General features: G+C 41.7%; 1 protein-coding gene across 1 annotated transcript in view; it reads right to left on the bottom strand.

Annotated features, from left to right (window-relative positions):
* dcaf7 (ddb1 and cul4 associated factor 7) overlaps nt 1-26927 on the bottom strand; it is a 47380-nt gene that overhangs the window by 9242 nt on the left and 11211 nt on the right. Inside the window, exons 2-4 of the mRNA XM_078529157.1 lie at nt 24634-24745; nt 13022-13140; nt 1049-1258 (exon numbers count right to left, since the gene is read on the bottom strand). Coding sequence (XP_078385283.1) covers nt 1049-1258; nt 13022-13140; nt 24634-24745 — 441 coding nt within the window. The remainder of the gene's footprint in view (nt 1-1048; nt 1259-13021; nt 13141-24633; nt 24746-26927) is intronic.

Genomic DNA, 26927 nt, shown 5'->3' with positions numbered 1-26927 from the left:
CTGAAATTTGCCTAAATATCTGCTCTTCTATTTCTCTCTGGCTATTTGGGGGTCTATAGTGCTCTCCCAGCAATGTAATTCTTGCTAAAAGTGGATTATGTTCACCTTACTTTGCCATTGTCAAGCTGTATGGATCTTCCCAACACAGTGGGGAAAGTTGCAATGCAGTTTTGCATCAGTTGCTTGTGCACAGAATGGCATATATGTAATTACTGCAATCACATCCACCATTTCTGGGCAACTGAGCATACCTAATTCTTCCAGATGCGCCACTGATTTGGTGCAACAGAAACTGGGTGGAACAGTTTTCGCAATGTGACCTGGCTGTAGCCTGGATAAAAGATTGGAGTGAACAGAAATCAAACAGAATTTGATCACGCCCAAAGTGCCTATCCACTGACCAGGGCCTGAAATAATGAGCATATAGCAATACAACCATTCTATCACAATGCAACTATCCTGGAACTAAGGGGCTAAAGTAGAAACAAAATAAGTTTGACAGTAAGCTAATAAAAAAAAGGAATGGGGTTTATGCAAAGTACTGCCTTGTCTGTACTTCAATAACATGCAACATCCCAGCCCACTTCTTCACTGCTCCAAAGTACCACCAGCCTAAATGAAATCACCCCACGAGCAAACTATGCCTGTGATCTATGTTACTGGGCACCATACTTACGTTGAGGTAAAGTTCACTGATTGCAAGTTATCTCCAGCTGGCTTGCCTAAATGCCCAGTCTTCATGTATAAGGTTTCATGTGGCTATTCAATTATTAGTCATGTTAAAGATAAACCCGATTTGGACTTCACCAGGAACTTCCAGTTGGCTTCACTGTATAGTACATGATGTATTTTTCCACTCCTCACCCTAGGGTCACCAAGGCACAGACTGAGAGCTGCTAAATAATAACAAATTAGGATTGAATCTGGGACTGCCTCAGTCAGCAGAACTCAGTTCTACAGAGGCATGCAATTATCTACTAGGCCACTGAGGAAATGTTGCATGTATTACTGCATTATTTATGTCCAGACCTAGTTTATTTCTGCTCACCTCCATTCCATCCATTGCCATTGTAGCCAGGTAATTGGGATCTTGCTTATTCCAGCATAAGCGAAGCAATGGATGGTGTTGGGGGTCTTCGTAGATGATGGTGCTGTGCTCCAGGTGTCGAAGGTCAAACATACGCACTGAACCATCTGCACCCACGGAGGCAAACATGTCCCTGCCACCTCCTGCTCTGCTGAACGCAATGTCGTACACCTGCAGACGAGAGAGAACAGCTAGTTCAAACAATTTGACTGATTCATCATCAGCTCTTTCAGGAGGGAAAAAAAATATTTATTTTATAAATTAGAAAAATACACTTTTTTTTTTAAACACACAAGCCTGCAAAGGTACTGCTTAATCTCGGGCATTAGCCGATCGCAGCTGGCTGCAGTAAGGATACTAGAGTTGGCCTTGGCATCTGAAAATGGGGGAAAGCAACGAGGCGTCTCACCACCAACAACTCCCCCACAAAACCCCACTTACCCAATCACTAATTACCAAATCTTGCTCAAAATATGCAGGAGAAGGGTGCGAGCATCTCGCTCATTAACCAGTTTTCCGTTTTGGATGGCGAGGTTGTTGGTTCTTCAGAGGAATTTTTTTTACCATTCATTCACGGGGCGTGGACATCGCTGGGTACGCCAGCATTTATTAACCACCTCTAATTGTCCTCGAGAAGGCAGTGGTGAGTTACCTTCTTGAACCGCTTTAGTCCATGCGATGTAGGTACACCCTCAGTGCTGTTAGGGAGTGGGTTCCAGGGTTTTGACCCAGCAACAGTGAAGAAACAGCGATATATTTCTAAGTCAGGATGGTGAGTGCCTTGGAGGGGAGCTTCCAGGTGGTGGTGTTCCCATGTGTCTGCTGCCCTTGTCCTTCTAGGTAGTGGTCGTGGGTTTGGAAGGTGCTGTCTAAGGAGGCTTGAGGAGTTTCTGCAGTGCATCTTGTAGATGGTACACACTGCTGCCACCGTGCAGCGATGGAGGGAGTGGATGGGGCGCCAACCAAGTGGGCTGCTTTGTCCTGGATGGTGTCAAGCTTCTTGAGTTTTGTTGGAGCTGCATTCATCCAGGCAAGCGGAGAGTATTCTATCACACTCCTGACTTATGCCTTGTAGGCGATGGACAGGCTTTACGGAGTCAGGAGGCGAGTTACTCGCTGCAGGATTCCTAGCTCCTGACCTGCTCTTGTAGCCACAGTATTTATATAGCTAGTCCAGTTTAGTTTCTGGTCAACGGTAACCCCCAGGATGTTGATAGTGCAGCCCAGACCCAAGCTGCGCAGGAGGGGAGGAAGAAGAGTGGAAGAGCAATTGTGGTAGGGGATTCAATAGTTAGGGGAACAGGCAGGCATTTCTGTGGCCATGGATGTGACTCCATAATGGTTTCTTGCTTCTCTAGTGCCAGGGTCAAGGATGTCACTGAGTGGCTGCAGGACACTCTTATGGGGTAGGGTGAGCAGCCAGAGGTTGTGGTCCACATCAGTACCACCGATATAGGTAGAAAGAAGGATGAGGTCCTGAAAGCAGATTTGAGAGAGCTAGGAAAGAGGTTAAAAAGGAGTTCAAAAGACAGTAATCTCAGGATTATTCCCAGTGCCACTTGCTAATGAGCACAGAAATTGGAAGATAGAGCAAATGAATGTGTGGTTGGAGAGATGGTGCAGGAGGGAGGACCTTAGATTTGCGGCACTGGGATCTGTTCTGGGGCAGGTGGGACCTGTACAAGGTGGACGGGTTACACTTTAGCAGGACCAGGTCCAATATTCTCACCAGGAGATTTGCTTGTGCTGTTGGGGAGGTTAATCTAGCTTGGCAGCGGGTTGGCAACCAGAGAAGGAATTCAGATAAGAGAAATAAAGCTGGTAATGGTAGGAAGAAAAGTAGCAAGCAAAATTGGAAGGCAGTGGAAACAAAGGCCAGCATCAGATAGGGTCAAAATACCGAAAAATGTTAAAAAGGCAAAATTAAAGGAGTGCACGCAGCATTCACAACAAGGTAGATGAATTGACAGCACAAATAGAAATAAACAAGTATGATCAAATTGCCATTACAGAGACACGACTGCAAGGTGACCAAGGCTGGGAACTAAATGTTTAAAGGTATTCAACATTTAGGAAGGGCAGGCAAAAAGGAAAAAGAGGTGGGATATTGCTGTTAATAAAGGATGAGATCATTACATTAGTGGGAGCGGATCTAAGATTGGAAGATCAAGATGTAGAATCAGTTTGGATGGAGCGAGGGCCAAACATAGATCGGAGCTATTTATAGGCCGTCAAACAGAAATGGTAACGTAGGGCACGGAAATCAAAGGTGCATGTAACAAGTAATTATGGGGGGCATCAATCTACATAGAGGGTAAAAAAAAAATAGCATTAATTCTATGAAGGTAGGATTCCTAGAATGTATACAAGATGATTTTCTAGAAACTTGTTGAGGAACTAACTAGGAGTTTGGTTATTTTAGATCTAGTATTGTGCAAGAAGGGAGGGTTAATCAATAAACTCGTTAAGGAGCCTTTAGGGAATAGTGATCGTGCAGGTGCAGCAGGCGGTAAAGAAGGCAAATGGTATGTTGACCTTCATAGCCAGAGGATTCCAGTACAGGAGCAGGGATGTCTTGCTGCAATTGTACAGGGCCTTGGTGAGACCACACCTGGAATATTGTGTGCATTTTAGTCTCCTTATCTGAAGAAGGATGTTCTTCTATAGAGGGAGTGCAGCAAGGTTTACCAGACTGATTCTTGGGATGATGGGACTGACGTATGAGGAGAGATTGAGTCGTTTAGGATTATATTCGCTGGAGTTCAGAAGAATGAGAGGGGATCTCACAGAAACCTATAAAATTCTAACAGGACTAGACAGGGTAGATGCAGGAAGGATGTTCCCGATGGTGGGGGAGTCCAGAACCAAGGGTTACAGTCTGAGGATAGGCGGTAGGCCATTTAGGGCTGAGATGAGGAGAAATTTCTTCACCCAGAGAGTGGTGAGCCTATGGAATTCGCTACCACAGAAATTAGTTGAGGCCAAAACATTGTATGTTTTCAAGAAGGAGTTGGATATAGCTCTTGGGGCAAAAGGGATCAAAGGATATGGGGAGAAAGCGGGAGCAGGCTGTTGAGTTGGATAATCAGCCATGATCATAATGAATGGCCAAATGGCCTACTCCTGCTCCTATTTTCTATGTATGTTTCTATGTATCATAACATGATGGAACTTCACATTAAGTTTGTAAGTGATGTAGTTCAATCCTAAACTAAGGTCTTAAATCTAAACAAAGGAAACTAAGTATGAGGGACAAACTGGTTGTGATAGATTGGGAAACTATATTAAAAGGTATGACACAGTATCTTTACAGTGGAGGCCATTCAGCCCATCGACTCTGCATTAGCTCTCTGAAACAGCATTCCACCTAGCCCCACTCCCCTGCTTTATCCCTGTAACCTTGCACATTCTCTCTCTTTAGGGAGCAATCCAATTCCCTTTTGAATACCTCGATCGAACCTGTCTCCACCACCCTTTCAGGAAGTTTGTTCCAGACTCCAAGCGCCCTCTGCGTAATTGTTTCCTCATATCACATTTACTTCTTTTGCCAATTATTTTGAATCTGTACCCTTTAGTTCTTGGATGTTCTCTTGAGTGGGAACAGTTTATCACTACATATCCTGTCCATACCCCTCAGGATCTGGAATACCTCTATCAGCCTTCTTTTTTCCAAGGAAAACAGTCCCAACCTCTCCAATCTATCTTCATAGCTACAGTTCTTCATCCCGGGAATCATTCTTGCGAATCTCCTCTGCACTCTCTCCAATGCCTTCACATCCTCCCTCAAGTACGGTGCCCAGAACTGGAAGCAGTACTCTAGATGAGGCCGAACTAGTATCTTGTACAAGTTTAACATGACCTCCTTACTCTTGTACTCAATGCCCCTATTAATGAAGTCTAAGATAGTACATGCTTTATTAACTGTTCTCTCAACATGCCCTGCCATCTTCAATGATCTATGTAAGTATACACCAAGGTCATTGTTTCTGCACCTCCTTTAGAGGCTCTCCCTTTATTTTATACTGTTTCACCATATCTTTCCTGCCAAAACAAACCACCTCACACTTCTCTACATTCAACTTCATCTGCCACTTGTCTGCCCAATCCACCAACATGTCTATGTCCTTTTGAAGTTCAAAATTATCCCCCTCATAGTTGACAAAATTTTTAATCTTCGTATCATCTGCAAATTTTCAAATCAAGCCCTGCACACCACAGTCTAGGTCATTAGTATATATCAGGAACAGCAAGGATCCTAACACTGACCCCTGAGGAACTCCACTACAAACCTTCCTCCAGTCTGAAAAACAACCTTTTATCACTACTGTTTCCTGTCACTCAGCCATTTCTTAACCAAGTGCCTACTTTCCTTTTTATTCCATGATCTAGCATTCTGCTCACAAGTCTGTGGCACTGTTTCAAATGCTTTTTGAAAATCCATATACACATCAAGAGCATTTCCTTTATCAATCTTCTCTGTTACGTCCTCAAAAAATTCCAGCAAGTTAGTTAAATATGATTTTCCCTTGATGAATCCATGCCTGCTTTCCTTAATTATCCTGCACTTGCCTGAGTGGTTATTGATTTTATCCTGTACTATAGTTTCCAGAAGTTTCCCTACCACTGAGGTCAAGCTGACTGGTCTGTAGTTGCCGACTTTATTCTTGCACCCCTTTTTGAACAAGGGTGTAACATTCGCAGTTCTCCAGTCCTCTGGCATCTCTACTGTGTCTAAGGAAGACTGGAAGATTATCACTAGTACCTCTGCAATTTCCACTCTCACTTCCCTCAGTACCCTTGGATGCATCCCATCCCAACCTTATCCACATTAAGATAGCCTTTCCAACACTTCCTTCCTTTTGACTGTAAGTTCTTCAAGTGTACCAGTTACCTCCTCGCTCACCTCTGCCTGGGCAGCAAGTTCTTCCTTTGTAAATACAGGTACAAAGTATTTATTCAACACCTCCGCTATTTCTCCAGCTTCCAGGGTAGATAGGTGATGTCCAGCATTTGAAGAATTAATATATGGTTTCCAAAAAGGTTTACAACAAATGTACATTTCTTTGAGACACAAAAACACAACAGGAAAAGTGATCCAACAATGGCTAACAAGAGAAGTTAAAGATTGCGTTAGGTCAAAGGAAGAGGCAAGAATTCAGCAAAGGAGGACCGAGAAAGAGAATATAGAATGAGAATAAACTAGCAAGAAACATAAAAACAAACTGTAAAAGCTTCAATAGCCATGTAAAAAGGAAAAGATTGGCAAAGACAAATGACTGCCCGTCACAGGCAGAGACAGGAGAATTCATAATGGGGAAAAAAAGGAAACAGCAGGGAAACCAAGCAAACGCTTTGTGCCTGTCTTCACGGAGGAAGATACAAAACCTTCCAGGAATATGAGAGAGCAAAGGGGCTAGCGAGAATGAGGAACTGAAAGAAATTATTCGCAAAATAATAGTATTTGAAAAACTAATGGGGCTGAAAGTTTATAAATTCCCTGGGCCTGATGATCTACATCCCACAGTGTTTAAAGAGGTGGCTGTAGAGATAGGGGATGCATTGGTGGTCATCTTTCAAAATTCTAGATTCTGGAATGGTTCCTGTAAGTTGGAAGCAAATGTAACTGTTTAAGAAAGGAGGGAGAGAGAAAACAGGGACCTGTTAACCTGACATCAGTAGTAGGGAAATTTCTGGAATTTATTATAAGGGATGTGATATTTGAACACTTAGAAAATAATGGTAGGATTTGGCAGGGTCAACATGGATTTACGAAAGGGAAATCATGTTTGACAAACCTGCTGGAGTTTTTTTTTGAGGATGTAATTCGCAGAATAGATAAGGGGGAACCAGTGGATATGCAACAGGTGAAGCTAACTGTTTCACACTGCTACTATGCAGTAGCAACACAAGTGATATTCTCCACTAACATAATGGTGCCATCAAGCCGAAACGACACTGGCTACCACACAAATGAATAATGTGGTATATGAATTTCAGCGCCAGCATGATGCCAGGTATGTAGGTCGTACATCCAACAACTGGTGGATCATATCCGTCCCTTTGGCTGTTCACAACAGGCAAAGTACTGACTGTACTCAACCGGCTTGAAAACTTCAGAACATAGTGTCCAACATTAGGTACGATTCCACGATTGGAGAAACTTGCCAAAGGATCCTGACTGTGCTAAGAACTACACCAACAACCAATTTAAGATGGTCAGTCGGGCTTGCAGTGCGGCTCACTTACTTGCTAGAGGCTACATATATTCACACACAGGGCATTGCAAACAGAAGGAACATGTCCACACATTGTGCCTTTCTCAACTAAACAAAAGTTGGGGGACAGCCATTCCCTGATTAATTCCCCATGGCAATGTCTTGACCAGAGTCAACCTGCCTGGTTTGAATTTAAACAGAAACTTGTCAGTAACTGTTCCCTGATGCATTCTTCCTGGCAACATCTCAACCAATCAGAGTACACTTGCCAAACAATCAGCACCCTCTTCTCATGCAGTATAAATTGTTGTTCCCCTTGAGATTTGATATTCTTATACTCATCAGGACAGGTTCTCAAGATGAAAAGCTGCGACATCATGTCTCTTTTTTTCTAACAATAATCAAGGGTATGGTGTATTTAGATTTTCAGAAGGCTTTCGATAAGGACCCACACAAGAGATTAGCAAACAAAATTAGAGCACATGGGACTAGGGGTAATATACTGGCATGGATTGAGAACTGGTTAATAGACAGAAAACAGAGTAGGAATAAACAGGTGATTCTCAGGTTGGCAGGCTGTGACCAATGGGGTACTGTGGGTGCTATCTATTCACAACTTACATCAATGATTTGGATGTGGAGACCAAATGTAATATATCTAAGTTTGCGAATGACAAAATTAGGTAGGATTGTGAATTGTGAGGGGGATGCAAAGAGGCTTCAAAGGGAATTAGACAGGCAGATGGAATATAATGTGAAAAATGTGAAGTTATCCACTTTGGAAAGCAAAGCAGAAATGCAGGGTTTTTTTAAAATGAGAGATTAAGAAATGTTGATGTCCAAAGGGGCCTAGGTGTCCTTGTTCATGAGTCACTGCAAGCTAACATGCAGGTACAGCAAAAAATTAGGAAGGCAATTATGTTGGCCTTTATTAGAAGGGGATTTGAATACAGGAGTAAAAATGTCTTGCTGAAATTGTATAGAGCCTTGGAGACCACACCTGGAGTATTGCGTGGAGTTTTGGTCTCCTTACATAAAGGAGGATATACATGCCATAGAGGGCGTGCGATGAAAGTTCACCATGGCAGGACTGTCCTATAAGGAAAGATTGAGGAGACTGGGCCTGTATTCTCTAGAGTTCAGAAGAATGAGAGGCAAGTTCATTGAAGCATACAAAATTCTTACAGGGCTCAAGAAGGTAGATGCAGGAAAGATGTTTCCCCTGGCCCGGGGAGTCTAGAACCAGGGGCATAGTCTCAGAATAAGAGGTAGGACTGAGATGAGGAGAAATTTCTTCATTCAGCGGGTGGTAAATCTGTGGAATTCTCTACCCCAGAGACCTGTGGAGGCTCAGTCATCGAGTATGTAGAAGGCAGAGATTAATAGATTTCTAGATAGTAAAGACATCAAGGGATAAGGGGATTGTGCAGGCAAAATGACATTTAGGTAGATCAGCCATGATCTAATTGAATGGCGGAGCAAGCTCGAGGGGCTGAATGGCCTACTCCTGCCACTATTTCCTGCATGTGTAATCGTGTGCGTGTACACGTCCAAGAGCTAGACAGGGACAGTATCGAAATCAGCTATGAGGCCCAACTCGTAAATTAGCCCAATCACATTGTCAACACATCCTTAAATAATGGTCATTTAAGTCAATATAATAGAGACAGGCTATATCGCAGCAAAGAAGTTATAACCAACTAAAGTAGTGAAATCTGACTAGCTTAAAAGCACCGAGAACATTGTTGCTTTACCTCCTCCACCCTGGACACTAAAGTTTGAGTCAAGAGAATTGCTCAAGCTTTGAAACTCCAGCTTCCTTTTCTGACAGCTTCCATTATTGTTATCTGCTCAGTAACACTTGCAAGTCTTTTTTAAAAGTACATTTTTAACAGAAATCCCCAGGCACTGCGATGCTTCTCAGCAGAACTGTGACAGGACCTTTTCAGGACAGTGTTTTCAATCTCGCTTGGTCACACAACCTTGCCTCACTGTTAGTTTTGTAAAGGGTTATTCTGCATTCAAAAGCTTTTCCAACCTCCCATCCCCCCTTTCCCATCTCAGCTGAGATTGCAAACAATGACCTGTCAGCTGTGCAAAAATATACACTTGCCTTTCACGTCTAGGATCTGGGTTAAAATGCAGTCTCAACTGCCTGCTTTACTGAAGGACCCAATATGCATCAAGTCTGAAATAGTTTAAATATAATTCTTGATGTGACTATAGTGTAGAACTGTTCTTACTTCAGCAATTAATTAACAGCCTCATCAGGGGGGCAGCAGAGTGCCTGTAGTGAATGGGGAATGTTTCAGTGGTACAAAACTCCACACTTAATCCACAATTTCAATGCATACAAATCAGGAGGGGTAGGTCATTTAGCCCCAAGCCTGCTCTGCCATTTGATAAGATCATGGCTGATCTGATTATGGTCTCTACTTTCCCGTCCACCCCCTATACCCTTTGACTCCCTTGTCAATCAAGAATCTATCTAACTTAGCTTTTAAAAATCACCCATCCTCCATTGCTCTCTGGGGAACAGAATTCCACAGATTACCAATCCTCAGAAAAAAAAATTCTCATCATCTCCATCTTAAATGGGAGGTCCCTTATTTGTAAACTGTGTCCCTCCCTAGTTCTAGTCTCTCCCACAAGGAGAAACATCCTTTAAGCATCCACCCTGTCAAGTCCTCTCAGGATCTTATATGTTTTGATAAATTCACCTCTCCTTATTCTAAACTCTAATGGATAAAGGCCCAACCTGTCTGACCTTTCCTCATAAAATAACCACTTCATCCCAGGAATCAGTCAAGTGAACTTTCTCTGCACTGCTAATGTAATCGTATCCTTTCTTAAATAAGGAGGCCAAAAATGTACACTGTTCTCCAGATGTGGTCTCACCAACACCCTATATAACTGTAGTAAAATTTACTCACTTTTATATTCCAGTCCCCTTGCAATAAATGACAACATTCCATTTACCTTCCTAATCACTTGCTGTACTTACAACTTTTTGAGATTCATGTAGCTGATTCCTACCTCAGAATTCGACAATCTCTCTCCATTTAAGTAATATACTGTTTTTCTATTCTTCCTTTTCAAGGGCAATTAGGGATGGGAAATAAATGCTGGCCTAGCCAGCGACACCCACACCCCGTGAAAGAATAAAAGTGAACAAGTTCACATTTGCCCACATTCTACTCCACCTGCCAAATTTTTGCCCATGCATTTAACCTATCAATATCCCATTGCAGACTCATGTTCTCCTCCCAACTTAATCTCCTACCTTTGTGTCATCAGCAAATTTCCTAACCATATGTGTGACCCCTTCACCCAAGTCATTGGTTTAGATTGTAAATTGTTAAGGCCGCAGCATTGATCCCTGTGGCACCCCACTCATTACATCTTGCCAACCCGAAAATGACCCATTTATCCCTACTCTCTGTTAACTAACCAATCCTCTATCTATGTTAACATGTTACTCCCTACACCACAAGCTCTGATGTGGTACCTTATCAAAAGTTTTTTGGAAATCCAAGTATGCCACATCTACAGGTTCCCCATTGTTTGTTACTTCTTCAAAGAACTCCAATAAATTAGTCAAACATGATTTCCTTTTCACAAAACCATGTCGTCTCTGCCTGATTGCATTAAGATTTTCTAAGTGCCCCGCTATAACCTCTAAGATTAGATTCTAGCATTTTCCTTATGATAGATGTTAGGCTAAGAGGCCTGTAGTTTCCTGTCTCCCCCCTTTCTTGAACAGAGTAACATTCGCTATTTTCTAATCTGCTGATTCCCAGAATCTAGGGAATTTTGGAAATTACATCCAACACATCTACTATCTCCACAGCCACTTCATTTAAGGCCCCAGCATGAAGTCCATCATCTTGGGGACTTGTCAGCTTTTAGTTTTAATTGTTTTCTCAATACCCTTTCCCTGATGATTGAAATTGTTTTAAGTTCCTCCCTCCTTTTCACCTCTTGATTTACAAGTATTTCTGGAACGTTATTTGTGTCCTCTACAGTGAAGACAGATGCAAAATATCAGTTCAACACTTACGCCATTTCCCTATTTCCCATTATCGATTCCACAGGCTCACTCTCTGGAGGACACACACTCACCATAGTTCCTTTTTATATACTTGCATACACACTTACTATCTGTTTTTATATTTATAGCTAATTTTTTTTCATACTCTAATTTCTCCATCCTTCTTATTTTCTTAGTCTTCTTTGCTAGTTTTCAAAATTCTGTCCAATCTTCTGACCGGCCACTAATCTTCGCAGAATTGTATTTCTTTCAATTAAATACTGTTTTTGACTTCCTTAGTTAGCCACATTTGGTGCATCCTTCTCAAGTCTTTCTTTCTCACTGGTATATATCTTTGCTAAGTGTTATGAAACATCTCGTTAAATGTCTGCCACTGCATCTCAACTGATCTACCCAGGAGGAAGGCAGGTTTAAAGAAGTTTTGTGACTTACTTATATCTGGATGGGTTGCTGATAAACATCGGGAATGTGTCTTGGTTGAGTGTGCCTTTTAATGTGCAGTTTGTGGTATGTCCGACCACAGTTTGTCTATTAATTTGTTTAAATTATGCTTATTCTGAATGCTAGAGTATAAGGTAGATAGTGTTGACTGTTTGCTTTGCTGACTTTTGTATAGTAAAATTTCTTCTGGGGTTTGTTTAAAACCATGGAATCTTGTGGTTTTATTCTCTTCGCAATTAACTGGGATTTCAAATTTTGTCCACTTCAACAAAAAAAAGTTACTGGTCCCTAACCAGACTACAACAAAATTTGGGGGTCTCGTCCAGGATCTTACCAAAATTTTAAGGTCAGGCCTGGGATCATAACAATACAGGCTGCAAATGGTTGAGGCCCCAGCACTGACCTCTGTGGCACTCCACTAGTTTGCCAACCTGAAAATGACCCATTTATCCTGATACTGTTTCCACTTAGTTAGTTGACCCTCTACCCATGTTAATGTACCACCACTCTTACTCTTACCTGGTGTAGTAACCTTTATGTGGCACCTTATTGGGTGCCTTTTGGAAATCCAAATGCACCACATCTACTGGTTCCCCTTTATCCATCCTACTTGATACATCCTCAAAGAACTTTAATAAATTTGTCAAACATAATTTCCTTTTCATAAAATCATGCTGAATCTGCCTGATGGAATTATGGTTTTCTACATATCCTGCTACTACCCCCTTAATAAAGGATTGCAGTTTTTTTCCCAATGACAAATGTTAGGAAAACTGACCTATAATTTCCTCTCTCCTTCCTGTCTTGAATACAGGTGTTACACTTGCAGTTTTCTGCTTGGATGTTTCCAGAATCTAGGGCATTTCTGAAAATTATAACCAATGCGACCACTATCTCTGCAGTCACTTATTTTTAAAGGCTCTAGGATGTAGGTCACCAGGTCCAGTGGACTTGTCAGCCTTTAGTCCCATTAATTTTCCATCTTGTGATCATGATTGTTTTAAGTTCCTCCCTCCTTTTTGCCCCTTGATTTTCTATCCTTTGACTTGAGGATAATTACAGCACCACTTAGTTAATTTAGCAGAAATCTACAATCAAAACAGAGACCTGTGCTCTGTACTTAGTACAGTGCTCTGTACTGCTCAGGTGTGTGCTCCCTTCACCAAGTGAGTTACCGGTATCCTCTTATCCATATTGATTCGATATGAAACAGTACAACCTTATTACCTCTTTATCATGAGCAATGAGCTGCGTTTTCACGTGACCAGAGACCAGATTGACTCGGCCTAGTACCTGTCCCGTCTCCAGACCCCAGATTGTACAAGTGGTGTCTATGCTGGAAGTACCTGCAGGGAAAAGAGCAGTAGTTAGAAACCTGACCATTTTAGGAGTAGGAAATGGTTGGTAACTCCAAACAAGTCTAGCAACCCACCACGTCCTGGATCTCTCAATCCTTTCCCTTTCCAGCAAAGCATGTAACGGTCTCTTAAACTCATTTATGTTGTTCATTTTAACAAACCTTTCTCACCGATAATTCCACAACTCTATTACTCTTTTGACAAAAGAGCCCCAGGGCATTCCCTTTTTACTCATCAACTTCCTAGTTTTTCCACTTGCTTCCTATGAGATTTGAATTCTGCATTATCACGAATCATTTGCCTGGATCAACTTTTGTCAATTCCCTTTAGAGCCTTTGTCAATGGTAGACTCTTTCAGAAGGGAGGAGGAGGAGTTTTCAGTTAAAAAGTCACAAGGGTTATACGCGTTTGCCAGGCCTAAAGGGATGGTGTTAACAGAAAAGTTCAGATACAAAGATGGCAGTGTGATTGCATCACAACACCTCCCCACACATCTAACTTTTATACATCTGATTCAGTGCTGGAAAATTCCTGTTGCCACAGAAATTGCAGCATTCGTGTGCTGCTTGGCAAAATAAATGGTTTTGATTGACAGTAGCATACTGCCCGAGGCTCAGGGTCCTTCCTATATCTATTACAGCTCCTCAGTTACTCTTTCTTAAATTCTGCCTGTATGAAAATGCAGCTCCCTGAGGGTTTAGCATGTAACTGAGTGATACACAATAGGACATCAGAAGCTTTATTCTTAGCCTGTGCTGAATTAAACCGAGGTGACAGTAAGGGGCCATAACTGGCCTCAGCTTCTCTGGTCTGGTGTTGGGGTGAAAGAAGGGAGCAACTGGCCAGGTTCTCCATTCCCAACTGTTATCTAGTGACCCGGGCTGGATAAGTAGATGTAAACACTAGGTAAGAATAGGATCATTTTTGTAATGCACATATGGTATAATAACCAGCCAATGCTCAACAGCTAGACTCTTTAACATTCATTTAGCTTAAGAGTTCAAGCATCTTCAGGCGGAAGAAAGAACATTGGAAAACAAAGCCATCTGGTACTTAAGACATGGTAAATGCTCGTCTTTGTCCAGCCTGATAGTTCGCCCACCCTTACTCCAGTGGTACTCTAATTAGTAGCCAGAAATTACATAAATAGGCTTCAAACTAAATAGTGTGCTTTCTCACATTGCAGATTCTGGCTTGGAGAATTTTCCATTACAGCACCACATTTTGAAACAGCAGCTATCAGCATATGAGAAACACTGCAGCAATGTTTGCAAAACACAGACTCCAAATTTAAACATATCCCGTTGAGAGTTCAGAGGTTGCATTACAGCCCTCCTCAATTTTCTGTCCATTTTTCTAGAAGGTGCCTGACCCTTCTGGGTGTTCATAATCCAGTCTAAACAGGCAAGAGATGGTAATGACACAGTAGGTGAATGAACAGCCATATAGGCCAGGAGCAAAGGATCCCAATGACATCTAAAAAGCTGAAATTGCTGTGCCACTGCAAGCAGCTACATCACAGTGCATGTCACATTGCCTGTAATCAGCCACAGTACTGCAATTGGCCTCAGTGGGCAAGGGAAAGGAATTATAACGGAAATCGGAGTTGGCACTCCTGCTTGTTAGCAATTATCAAACGGGAAGTGCTCGCAGTTATATTTAAGGTGGACTGAATAGCAGTCTACTGCCCCTTTCCCACCGCACCAGATGATGGAGTCAGTTAACATCTATGAAATCAAATCTAGCATCACCTTAAGAGACAACAGCATAAACACAAGGCAAAGAGGAAAGAAAGATTTCAATAACAGCTTTGGATTTTGGGACTGATGACTCAAGACCAAGCTATCTGCGTTGTGATACATATGGCATCAGAGCTGTATGGGACAGGCTAGATAGGCCAGTTGGACTTTTCCTGTCTGACACTTTTGCCTGTACGATCAAACAGAATGAAAGATTGTATTCAAGAATGCATACCCAGCAGTCCAGCCAATAGTAACAACTATTAAACTAAGTTCAAAGTTGTGTAAGTAAGATGTAGTTGCTATGACAAAAATAAGACTTAATATAGTTTTAAATAGTGTTTCAATTGGCAGCTTTGAGCCAACTATGTATCTTGTATGTCTGAGCAACATCCTGTGTTTTGTGATAACAGTAAGAAAGGCAAATCCATATGACAGGCTGTAATGCAAACCACTTTCATCACTGTAATACCGAGAGCCCTCCATGCTGAACATACCCTGAGGTATCTGTCAATTGAATGAAACATACAGTTAACTTGTCATGTTACTCTGTCTGCATGAATTCACTTTTGAACAGTGGATCAAATTTTGATAGGAAGGATATCTGAATTATATCCTGGAAGTACATGGCCATTTGTTGTCCAACCAGCTGAATAAACAAAGTTTCACTATAACTCCTGGTTCCGAACTGGCATTCTTGTTACCAGGCGAGGCCTCATTATTTTGCTGCTCAATGTAAAAAATCTAGATGGATGATGCCATCTTCAAAGCTTGATCTTCAAAGGGAAAAAATTCTTAAAACCCCACGATCTTCAAAGTGCTCATCAGTTACAACCCCATTATTCATATGGGAGATGGACTGAGCTCCCTAAGCATTGCTTATGTGCCACCAGATACAGAATCTTTCTAGGAGTTTGCCATATGCAGCTAGATGGATATGGAACTGTTAAGCCAGCAGCAGAAGTTTTGTGTAAATTGAGGATTATGCTTTATAGTCTCCAACCTACAAAGTGTTTTAGTATTTTCTGTCTGCTCAGATGCAAGGGGGAAGCTGAAAACTAGCCTGCAAGTGGAATACTGTCAACTTAGGGAGGAAACCAATCAAACTGATCCATGGTTCTGTGACAAAAGCTACATCCACCACAGGCTAGCAGTTACCACAAAACGTGGCTTAATCAACAGAAACTTATTTATTAATGTGCATTTAAAAAGGATCACAAATCAGGCAACAGTAAATTACAGAATCCTAACAGCAGAGAAGGAGGCCATTCAGCCCATCGTATCTGCACCGGCTCCAAATGAGCATTATGACCTAGTGCCATTGCCCTGCCTTTTCCCTGTACCTTGTTTCTATTCAAATAATCATCTAATGCCCTCTTGAATGCCTCGATTGAACCTGTCTCCACCATACTTCGAGGCAGTGCATTCCAGATCCAAACCAGAAAAAGTTCTCACACATCACATTTGCTTCTTTTGCAAATCACTTTATATCTGTGCCCCCACATTTTTGATCCTTTTACGAGTGGGAACAGCTTCTCCCTATCTAGTCTGTCCAGCCCTCTCATGATTTTGAAAACTTCTATGAAGTCTCCTCTCAGCTTTCTCCTCTCTAAGGAAAACAGTCCCAACTTCTCCAATCTACCCTCAGAGCTTAAGTTTCCAATCCCTGGGGCCATTTTTGTAAACCTCTTCTGCACTCTCTCCAATGTGTTCACATCCTTTCTATAATATGGTGCCCAGAACTGTACACAATACTCCAGCTGGTGCCCAGGACTGTACACAATATTCCAGCTGAGGTCTAACAAGGGTTTTATATAAAAACAAAAAGCTAAAAGCTTTTTCAGTTCTGCTGAAGGGCCATGAAGGCTCGAAACGTTAACTGATTTCTTCTCCGCCGATGCTGCCAGACCTGCTGAGTTTTTCCAGGTAATTCTGTTTTTGTTAAGGGTTTTATATAAATTCAGCATAACCTCCCTGCTCTTGTACTCTATGACCCTACTAATAAAGCCTAGGATACTATATGCTTTATTAACTACTCTCTCCATCTGTCCTTCAATGATCTATGCATATATACACCCAAGTCTTTCTGCTCCTGCACCCCCATTAAAATTCCACCCCTTATTTTATATTGTTTGTCCATGTTCTTCCTATCAAAATGCACCAAAGTCCCCCATTATAACTACTCTATAATGCCTGCATCTCTCTAATTTCTCTGCAGATTTGTTCTTCTACATCCTTTTTACTATTTAGCGTTCTATCGACTACATCGAGCAATGTAATTGCACCCTTTTTGTTCCTTAGCTCTAGCCAAATTGATTCTGTCCTTGAACCCTCTGGGACATCCTGTTTCTTCAGCACTGCAATGCTCTCCTTAACCAATACTGCCACTCCTCCTCTCCTATCTCTTTTGAACATCTTTTACCCGGGAATATTTAACACTCACTTCTGCCCTTCCTTGAGCCAGGTCTCTGTTATTGCCACATCATCGTATTTCCACATGGCAATCTGCACCTGTAACCACCCCCCCACAATCTTATTTACTATATTCCGTACATTCACGTACATGTACAGCAACCCCGATTTAGATTTCATTACTTTCTCCCTTACCCTGACTTTACCTATTAACTTACTATTCTCTGTGCTAGTGCTATCTGTCCCTCCCAGGATTCTGTGCACTCTGGTATTCCTTTCTAATATTTTTTCGCCCCAACCGAATTAGTTTCAAGCCCTCCCAACAGCACGAGCAAAATGCCCTGCAAGGAACTAAGTCCCACCTCTCTTCAGGTGCAATCCGTCCGGCTTGTACAGTTGCCATCTCCCCCAGAGCCAGTCCCAGTGTCTCAGGAATCTAAAGCCCTCCCCCTTACACCAACTTTCCAGCCACGCATTCATCCGCCTTATCCTCCTATTTCTGTACTCACTGGCACGTGACACTGAGAGCAATTCAGAGATTACTACAATGGAGGTCCTGCTTGCTAATTTTCTACCTAGCTCCCTAAATTCTGATTGCAGGACCACATCCCCCTTCCGATCTAAGTTATTGGTCCCAATGTGGACCACGACCTCTGGCTGATCACCATCCCCCAGAAGAATGTCCTGCAGCCGCTCTGTGACATCCTTGACCCTGGCACCAGGGAGGCAACATACCATCCTGGAGTCACGTCTACGGCCAAGAAACGCCTGTCTGTTCCCCTAACCAATGAATCTCCTATCTCTATTGCTCTGCCTTTCTTCTTCTTCCTCCCCTCCTGTACAGCCGAGCCGCTCGTGGAGCCACAAACTTGGCTCTGACTGCACTCCTCTGGGAATCCAGCGCCCTCATCAACTTCCAAAACAGAAAACCGATTTGTGAGCAGGACCTCAGGGGACTACTGCATTCCCTGCCTACTTCTCTTGGACTGCCTGGTGGTTATCCATTCCCTCTCTTTCTCTCTCTCCAGGCCCTTAAGCTGCTATGCAGCCACCTCTCTGAATGTCCTATTCACGTAACTCTCAGCCTTGTAGACGTACCACAGTGACTCCAGCCGTCGCTCGAGCTCTGAAACCCGGAGCTCAAGTTTCTGCAGCTGACAGCACTTGCTGCATGTGGTCATCTAAGATACCGGTAGTGTCCATGACTTCGTACATATTACAGGACACGCATTCCACTCGACTGAGCTGCCCTGCCATGCCTTAACTCTACTTCCCTTACGTTAACTTTATTCTACTTTGGACTATTTATATAACTTTATTATATTGGCCTTAAATTTCCCTTATTCCTGGCGCTTCAGTTAAATTCAAGTATAGGAACTTTAAAAATATTACACTTTTCTAATGTACTCACCAGTTCCTACTAACCAAGGCCGTCACTCTTCTTTCTGATGAAAGGTAGAAAAAGAAAGAAAGGAGCACCTCCTCCCTCCTTCCCAAACTCCCTGCCACCAATCTCCAACTGAAGCTCTCTACTGCAGCCAAACACAGCACTCCAGTGCAGACAAAATCAGCACTATAAGATAGCTTACTTTTATACTCTCTGAACCTAGCCTCTGGAAACCTGATTAAGCCAGTTATTTAACTAACTAGTTTCAGCTGCAAGCAGAGCCTGCATGAGTCCTGTTTAAGGCTGGACTAAAACTCACCTTCTTCCAGCCCTAACAGCAACTTTCAGTTAATGCTAAATTAAAGACAGACTAGACTTTAGATAGAATTTAACCCTTAAACTCTCTCAGTCAACCCATCTCCAACTGAAGCTCTCTACTGCAGCCAAACACAGCACTCCAGTGGCCTATCATCAAGAACAGGTAAAATAATGAGGCAGGTTCAAAGGGCAAGCAGTATAACACCAAAAGCCTGACAAAGAACAGTCAGCATAGATTTACAGGGGAAAGAACTTGCCTCATAAACATCAAACTTTAAGAACATTACAACTAAAGTAGATAGATTATTTGGCCCAGAAAATTTAAGGGATTTCCACATGAAATATTTCAAGGTAACCAAAACATAGGAATCTCATGAAGAATATGGGACTGAGTAAGAAACAAGATTTGAAAAAGGAAACAGTACAAGTGAGCTTTGTAGTGTGATTCACTTGGGAGATAGTGAGGGCAGTATCAGAGTTCCATGCTTGTACCTTTGTTTCTAGTCTACATAAATAACTCATTTATCAAAACAATCAAATTTGCCAACACAAATTGGGAGATCAAGAGAAGCCGAGGACACAATTAGATGAGTCACGGTACTGGGCAGACAAAAACACATGGATGTTAATACAAACACAGCAAAATATTGCATATTATGCAATTACTGTCACACACATTTGACTCCAAAGAACAGAGCAGATTAACACAAGGAGAATTAAAAAAAGACACAGGTGTCATGAGGACTTGGTATTTCCGATATCTAGACAATATTGGAGTGTCAGCCATGGTTCATTTGACAGCAATTTTGCCTGAGTCACAAGTTTCATTCCAGGGCTTGGATACAAAAATGAAGGCTTTCATTTGGATAAGACATTAAACCGAGGTCCCTTCTACCTTCTCTGGGTGGATGTAATAGACAGCATGGCACTATTTTGAAGAGGAGACGGGAGTTATTGATGGTGTCCTGGCCACTATTTATCCCTCAATCAACTTCACAAAAAAAAGATTATCTGGTCATTATCATGTCGTTGTTTGTGTGTGCTTGCTATGCACAAACTGGCTGCACGTTTCCTACATTACAACAGGGGCTACACTTCAAAAATACTTCTTTGACTGTAAAGCGCTTTGAGACATTCAGTTGTTGTGATATATATATAATATATATATAAAAAAAAATATATATAGTAAAACAATTAAAGACAAAAGCAAAGAGACTATACAGCCAGAACAGTACAGTCCGAAGAGATTACAATGCACTTTTCAGACTTCACATGGAATAGTGTGTTCAATTCTGGGTCCAATACAAAAGACAATGCACAGGCTATAGTAGGAAAAAAACTAGAATCATAAAGATAAAGAAAAAAATCATAAGACAAACTCTATAGTCTAGATAAAAGGTGTTTATAGAGAGCTTTCAACAAGTATCTAAAATATTACCTGGATATTAGAGGTTTCTTAGTCTGGAAAGAAATAGTGAATAGTATATCATTGGCAGATGTTGGGGCAGGCTGCTCTTATTTACGAGTGAATTAAGAATTGAGAGAACGTGAAATTTGCAGATTTAAAATTGCTAATGCAACAAATTGTTTACAATTATGAAAGGTTACAGGATGAGAAAGGTAGGCTAGCAGATAGCTGGTAAGTGTAGATCAACATAGAATATGCAGTAATATCGTTTGAAAGTAAGAATATAGTTCCCAACACAAAACGCCTATGTTTAAATTGGACAATGGCTTAGACCAGCCTTAAAGCACTGAATATTATTCATTTGTACTAAAGTCAAAGCAAAGTTATGGCACATTACATCTTTAGGCATTTTGGACAGGAACAGCTGTGCTTACTCAGTTTGTACCTTGTTAAGGTCCATTACCTTTTGTATTTTATGTAGCTCCCTCTGATTCTCTTTAAATGGTGTGCAATTTTACTTTGCATTAAGCACTGACCACAGTAGCATATCCAACACTGATCCACTACAGTTCTATTCAATAGAACACTGCATTGGAGCTACCTGTTTAAATTTGAATACAAGAGCAAAATACTGTGGATGCTAGAAATCTGAAATACTCAGGTCTAGCAGCATCTGGGGGGTGCGGGGGAGAGAAATAGATTTAACGTTTCAGGCAGTCATCAACCTGAGATGTTAGTTCTATTTCTCTCTCCACAGATGCTGCCAGACTGGAGTATTTCCAGCATTTCCTGTTTTTATATCCCATTAAACTGTCCAACAAGCATAGCAGGCAAATTGCATTAGCTTCAATATGCTTAGTACATTTATGTATCTTAATATTTTAATTGAAAGAGAAGCAGAGGGGCTCTCGTCTGCATTACACAGGCCACAGCTGTCAGTGTGTAGGTCAACATTTGAGGCCTCAAAAAAATTCCCCCAAACCGTGGGGGTATTTGACTTATATACTGAGTGTAAAAGCAAACCACAGGCATGGGTGTGATTAATCGCCATGTTTGCCGTCCATCATGCTGGGTCTGCTCAGTGGGGGCATGTCTCTATTGCCTGCTTGATGCCTTGCACCCAGTTATAAGGTGCCAGTAAGTAAAACATCCATTTGTGGGGTGAAAAATTGAGGCTGACTACTAATGCGAGTATAACATGTCATGGCTGAATGGGAGTGTTAACTTACACACCAATAAAAAGGCTAAAAAAAAATGGGCTCGGCATGTACATCGGGTTGACTTTTTTTGCTAAAATTTACGATAGATAAGGGCTTGAAAAAGACAAATGGAAACAATGGATCTAGAAGCATAGAATACAAAAGCGAGGAGATAACATTGAACTTGCAGAAGACCTTATAGTTAGACCACAGTTCGAGCACTGAGAGCTTTGAATACTTCACAAACAGAAGGATATAAAAGCAACAGAAAAGATTTAGCTCAGTCTAAGACTTTACCAGGGATGAGGAGTTAAACTTGTAAAGAATGATGTCAAGGTATTTTCACTGGTGCAGCTCAGGATTGATCCGAAGAGTCATGGAGAGAAGGATGGGTTATTGTCGCCATCGTTCGATGAGGGATAGGCACAAATTTCAGATAATTAAAGGGGAAGCTAAATTTCATTCGAAGTGATGGAATGTAAAATTCTCTGCTACAAAATTTGTTGAAGCAGCATCATAAACTATTAACATACTATTAGGTAGTTACTTGAAAGAGACAATATCAAAGTGAATGCAGAGGGTGGGATCAGATTAGTAATATAATTAGATTAGTCTAATTATAATTACTAATTAGATTAGTAATAAATATAATAAATGTAATCTAGTTAGTCAAGTTTGTAGGAGACAAACATATTAAAGATGTTTCAGATGGATTTGGATGGTTAGGCTCAGAAAGTTCAGGCAATGGAGGGATACGCTTCTAAAGGCAAATGGCTTTTTCTTGTCCTTGGCTGTTTTTTGAGACGATGCTGCAGCACAAGCATATACTTTTAGCACACAGCACAACTCCTCCCTCACCCCCATACAGGGCCTCACAACCATTCTGAATGATTACAGTCAGGGGCAATGGAACTTAACATGTTAAACCACTTCCCTCTGCAATTAACCACTCAGAAACTAGTTTCATATAGTAAGCCCAATCTAAAGGAATTCTCTAGATCTTCCCTCCGAAACATGAAATCCCAAAACATTCTCATTTACTTTTCTAAACATTTCCTACATCCTTTCCTGAAGATGATTCACCAATTCAGGACACCACCAGTCCTTCAATTCCTCAGTGAAGCAAAAACCTTTCAAGTATATACCCAATTATCTTCTGAAGTTTATGTATCTGTTTCTACCCTACATTCAAAATCTTCATAATGTGAAAAAAAATTCTCATCGCCCCTTAGTTCTTTGCCAATTATTTTAAATCTGTGTGCTTTGGGTAACTGACCCTCCCCATGCCAGTGGAAACAGTCCACCACTATCTACTCTATCAAAAGGTTCCTGATTTCATAATAATTGACCAATCTTTGCATGCAAACATCGCCAGTGAAATTCAAAAGGCTAACAGACCAACAGGGAGAGAAATTACTCATCTCCATCTTAAATGTGAGACCCCTTATTTTGAAACTGTGCCCCAAGTTCTAGATTCCCCCACAATGGGAGACATCCTCTCAGCATCCACCCTGTCAAGCCCCCTCATAATCTTTTATGTTTCAATAAGATCACGTCTCATTCTTCTAAAACACTACAATGGGTATAGGCCCAACCTGCTCAACCATATGATATAGTGTCACAGGATTTCTCATAAGAGAAATTGCTCATCCCAGGAATCAGACCAGTGAACCTTTTGCACAGTACTCTTAATGTGGTCTCACCAATGCCCAATCTTCACCTTCACACACACAACATTCAAAGAAAGGAAACAAGAAACTCAGTTTATTTTACAAATATAGATCAGTGTGAAGTGCTGCAATTTGGTATGAAGAATATGGGGGCCACATGGTCCCTGGAAAATAAGTCCAAATGGGATAGAGATACAAAGGGATCTACAGGAAAATATTGTAATGTAGGAGACACGGCACCCAAATTGTGCTAAGCAAGATCCCACAAACAGCAATGTGATAGCCAGATCACCTACTTCAGGGGTTTATATAACCTTTTAGTTTTTGAGCCCCCCACCACGTATTAAAATTCCACCAACCTTCTGTACTACAAGTATTTATTCCTGTCTATAAATTGGTTATGTAATTAAACATCTACGTTATTGTTGTTTCTCAATGTGAAACATGGTGACGCTGGATACCAGATCGAGGTTTGGGCAAGGGGGCATGTGCACCAGAACGATGCTCAGGGGAAGAATGCAGTGAAGTGTTGCAACTGCAAGCCTCTTTGCACCCACAAAAACAAAGCTTAATCACTGCTTGTTGGCTGAATCAAATGGCCATGGCACTCAGCTTGTGCCCAGGAAAAATGTGATTTCAATTCTCTGAGATAATTCTCCTTTCTGTATTGTGGAGATGGGCAGCAACTGGTGCTTTCCTCACAGTGACAGTGCTGAGCAGCGTGGGGGCGTGTCCTATCAGTCTGTGGATTAGTGCTTCAACCAATTGTACTACTATTTTTTGCTGACTGGGTTAGACACTGTCTATTACCGTGGACCTGGGTTCATACGTGACCCAGAGTGATGGAGTCTAAATTTCCTCCGGTTATTGAACTTGGCAAAACAAATCATTGGTCCAATGTACAAAACTGTCCTTAATTTGGTACTTAGAAATGTGGAGAACCAGAAAAAATGTCACACTGTTGCAGTATGGGATGCTCATTGTGAAAAGCACAAAATTCCATTTTAAAATAGGAAAACTTTATAAAATAATCCACTTATGATACATCCCTTTCAATCACACAGGGTCTCAAATTCATGTCTTTTGCTTCTGTTTAATATCACAAAAATGCAACAATGGGCTCCATTCCCTCAAAGCCACAGAGCTCTCATGGACAATCAATCCCTCTTCTCTCTGACACTGGCATAATTGCAAAAACTGAACCCAAAATGTTTGTGTCTGAGATTTCTCGAGAGGGGGCTGAAGTTTATGGAGCTAATTGCACGCTTCTGAGCTGCATGTTGGACAAGTTTCCAGAAGCTGAGTAATTAGCTGAGATAGTGGTGCATAACCTGCAGTTCTTCCTTACCCAAGAGATTTGGGTCCACTTCATTCCAGTCAAATGAGGTCAGAGGCGCACAGAAGTCAGAGTTCTTGTTATTATTTAGTAAGCATTCCAGCCTAGTTTCTGTATCGCTCACCTGGAACATGAAGAGAATGAAAACATATTTAGCAAACTTCTCCTGCCAGTTGCTTAATTCTCCTCACTCTTTTTGAGGCCCCATTTCAGGTTAGCCTGGGCTCCCCCAGGTACCCCTCTGGTATAGTGTCCAAATGCCCATTCCTCATAAGTGAGCCTTGCTGGTGAAAGTCAACAGGCCATTCAATGAATGGGGAATCAACACAGCCAATCCCAACACAAGAACTCTATACGCTTCAGCACGAGTCAATATGGTTTCAAAACAGAGTCAAGAGTGCTGAAACCATTTACTGCACCCCTGCCACTGCCCTACCAGTAATTTCAGCTACTCCCCATCTGTTAAACTTGTAACTATACTTCATAACCAACATCTACAAATCATCCCTAAATCCTGTGACATTATATCTTTGGAAAACGACATCATACAATGCAACAATTCACAAGAAAGCAGTAGTATAATCTCTCAGGATTTTACGAAACTGAAGAACAGTTACAGATCAATAACACACACCCTCAATCTCATTTTAGAAACAGAAGTTACTAGCTCGCTAATGGTTTAGTTGATGAGTACAAAGCAAGGTACACTGCCAAACTAGAGAGAGCAAAACATTACTAGGTTTGGTCAATGCTGGGTTAGCAGAATTCAGTCTGTTCCAAAGAGTCATTTGACACGAAACGTTAACTGTATGTGTCTCTCTGCAGATGCTGCCAGACCTGAGTGTACTGGAGATGGTATAGATGACCTCAAAGATTATGGCATTGTGGCAGGCTGGGGGGTGGGAATGCAGAAAGAAAGAAAGAAATGATCAGCAAGGGTTTCTGTTCTCAATCATTAACCAGTGACTCCTGCTGGAAAACGTGTGTGGTTGAACATTAGGAGAGGTTCTTGTGATTCAATACCCTGCTTACCTATGGAGAATGGCCACTTGGGAGAGGTACCTATTGAACCCTATCTCCTAGAGATAAATGCCTCCAGGAGAGACTCCATGAGACAGCAAGTTTGAGACATATTTGTATAGTCTACATCACAAACCATTTCCCTTCTCTTGCTCAACTGCCACAGGCAGCAAAAATCAATGCCATTATCACCCCACACCACTGTCTCATCTGAAGGTGGCACTGGCAAGAATGATCAGTATCAAAATTTCTGGAACATGGCTCCCAAGATGTAGCTCTACTCTGCCCTTCTGACAATGCTCATTCTACCTGGGATGTGGCTCTATAGGCATCTCAGTATCTCTTACAAATAGCCAATCTTTATGTACAAGCCCAGGTCAAGTGAATAAGAAGATCGCTCTCCTTGCAGGACATCAAAGCCTTGTCTAATTTCCAAATACAAGCAACTTACAAATACGGGCTTTTGAACAGCAGTCAGGAACAGCAACTCTGCCTGGTTTTCCCCTCCTTAACTGAGGATTACTGAGAGCACTCGTAGAACGCTAAGGACCGGATGGCTGAGATCAGCTAATGTTACACAGTCAAACCATCACTAAAGACCCTCCAGTCTCTTTGACTTGGTGCTTCAGTTATTGGGTGGGTGTTAAAGCAGCAAATACATTCATATATAAAGAACACCCTTCAAACTTCCACAAACATTTTGCCCACAACATACTTTAATGCTTCCCACACTAACAGCAAGCTATCATAGAAAGCCCCTCTGTGCCTACAGTTACTCTATTAGTTTCATTTCAGACAAGTCAGTGCACAATAAAACAAATCCCCAACATTACACCAGTCTGCACAAAGTACATGAACAAGGGTGCACAACCAATGGGGTGCTGCATTGTCAGGAATGCCCTCTTCACACGTGAGATATGAAGCTGAGGCACCATCTGTCTATTAAAATCCCATGTCCTGCCCAACAACCCCCACCATCTACCAACAACACCAAAAAGTTATTTGTTGTTTACCTTGCTTACTACTCTCAGCATTTTTTATTTTACGCAGAAAAAGGTAACCAGTCAGTGCAAAGTAAAACCACTGCATGTGGAGCACTTCCCTAGAGATGTGAAAAGTTATTTTTCCTTCACTCATCCTGGATACTCTCTCTCCCTATCACTTAAGCCAGTGACGTGGATGATCAGCCATGATTGTACTGAATGGCAGAGCAAGCACGACGGGCCACCATAGCCAAGTGGCGCTCACCATCTCTGCCTTTTCCCCACCTCCCTCTTCCCTCCCAT

The sequence above is a fragment of the Cetorhinus maximus genome, chromosome 25 (genome assembly GCF_964194155.1).
Source record: "Cetorhinus maximus chromosome 25, sCetMax3.hap1.1, whole genome shotgun sequence".
NCBI classification, from domain to species: Eukaryota; Metazoa; Chordata; class Chondrichthyes; order Lamniformes; family Cetorhinidae; genus Cetorhinus; species Cetorhinus maximus.
This window is presented reverse-complemented; position numbering and strand designations above follow the sequence as displayed.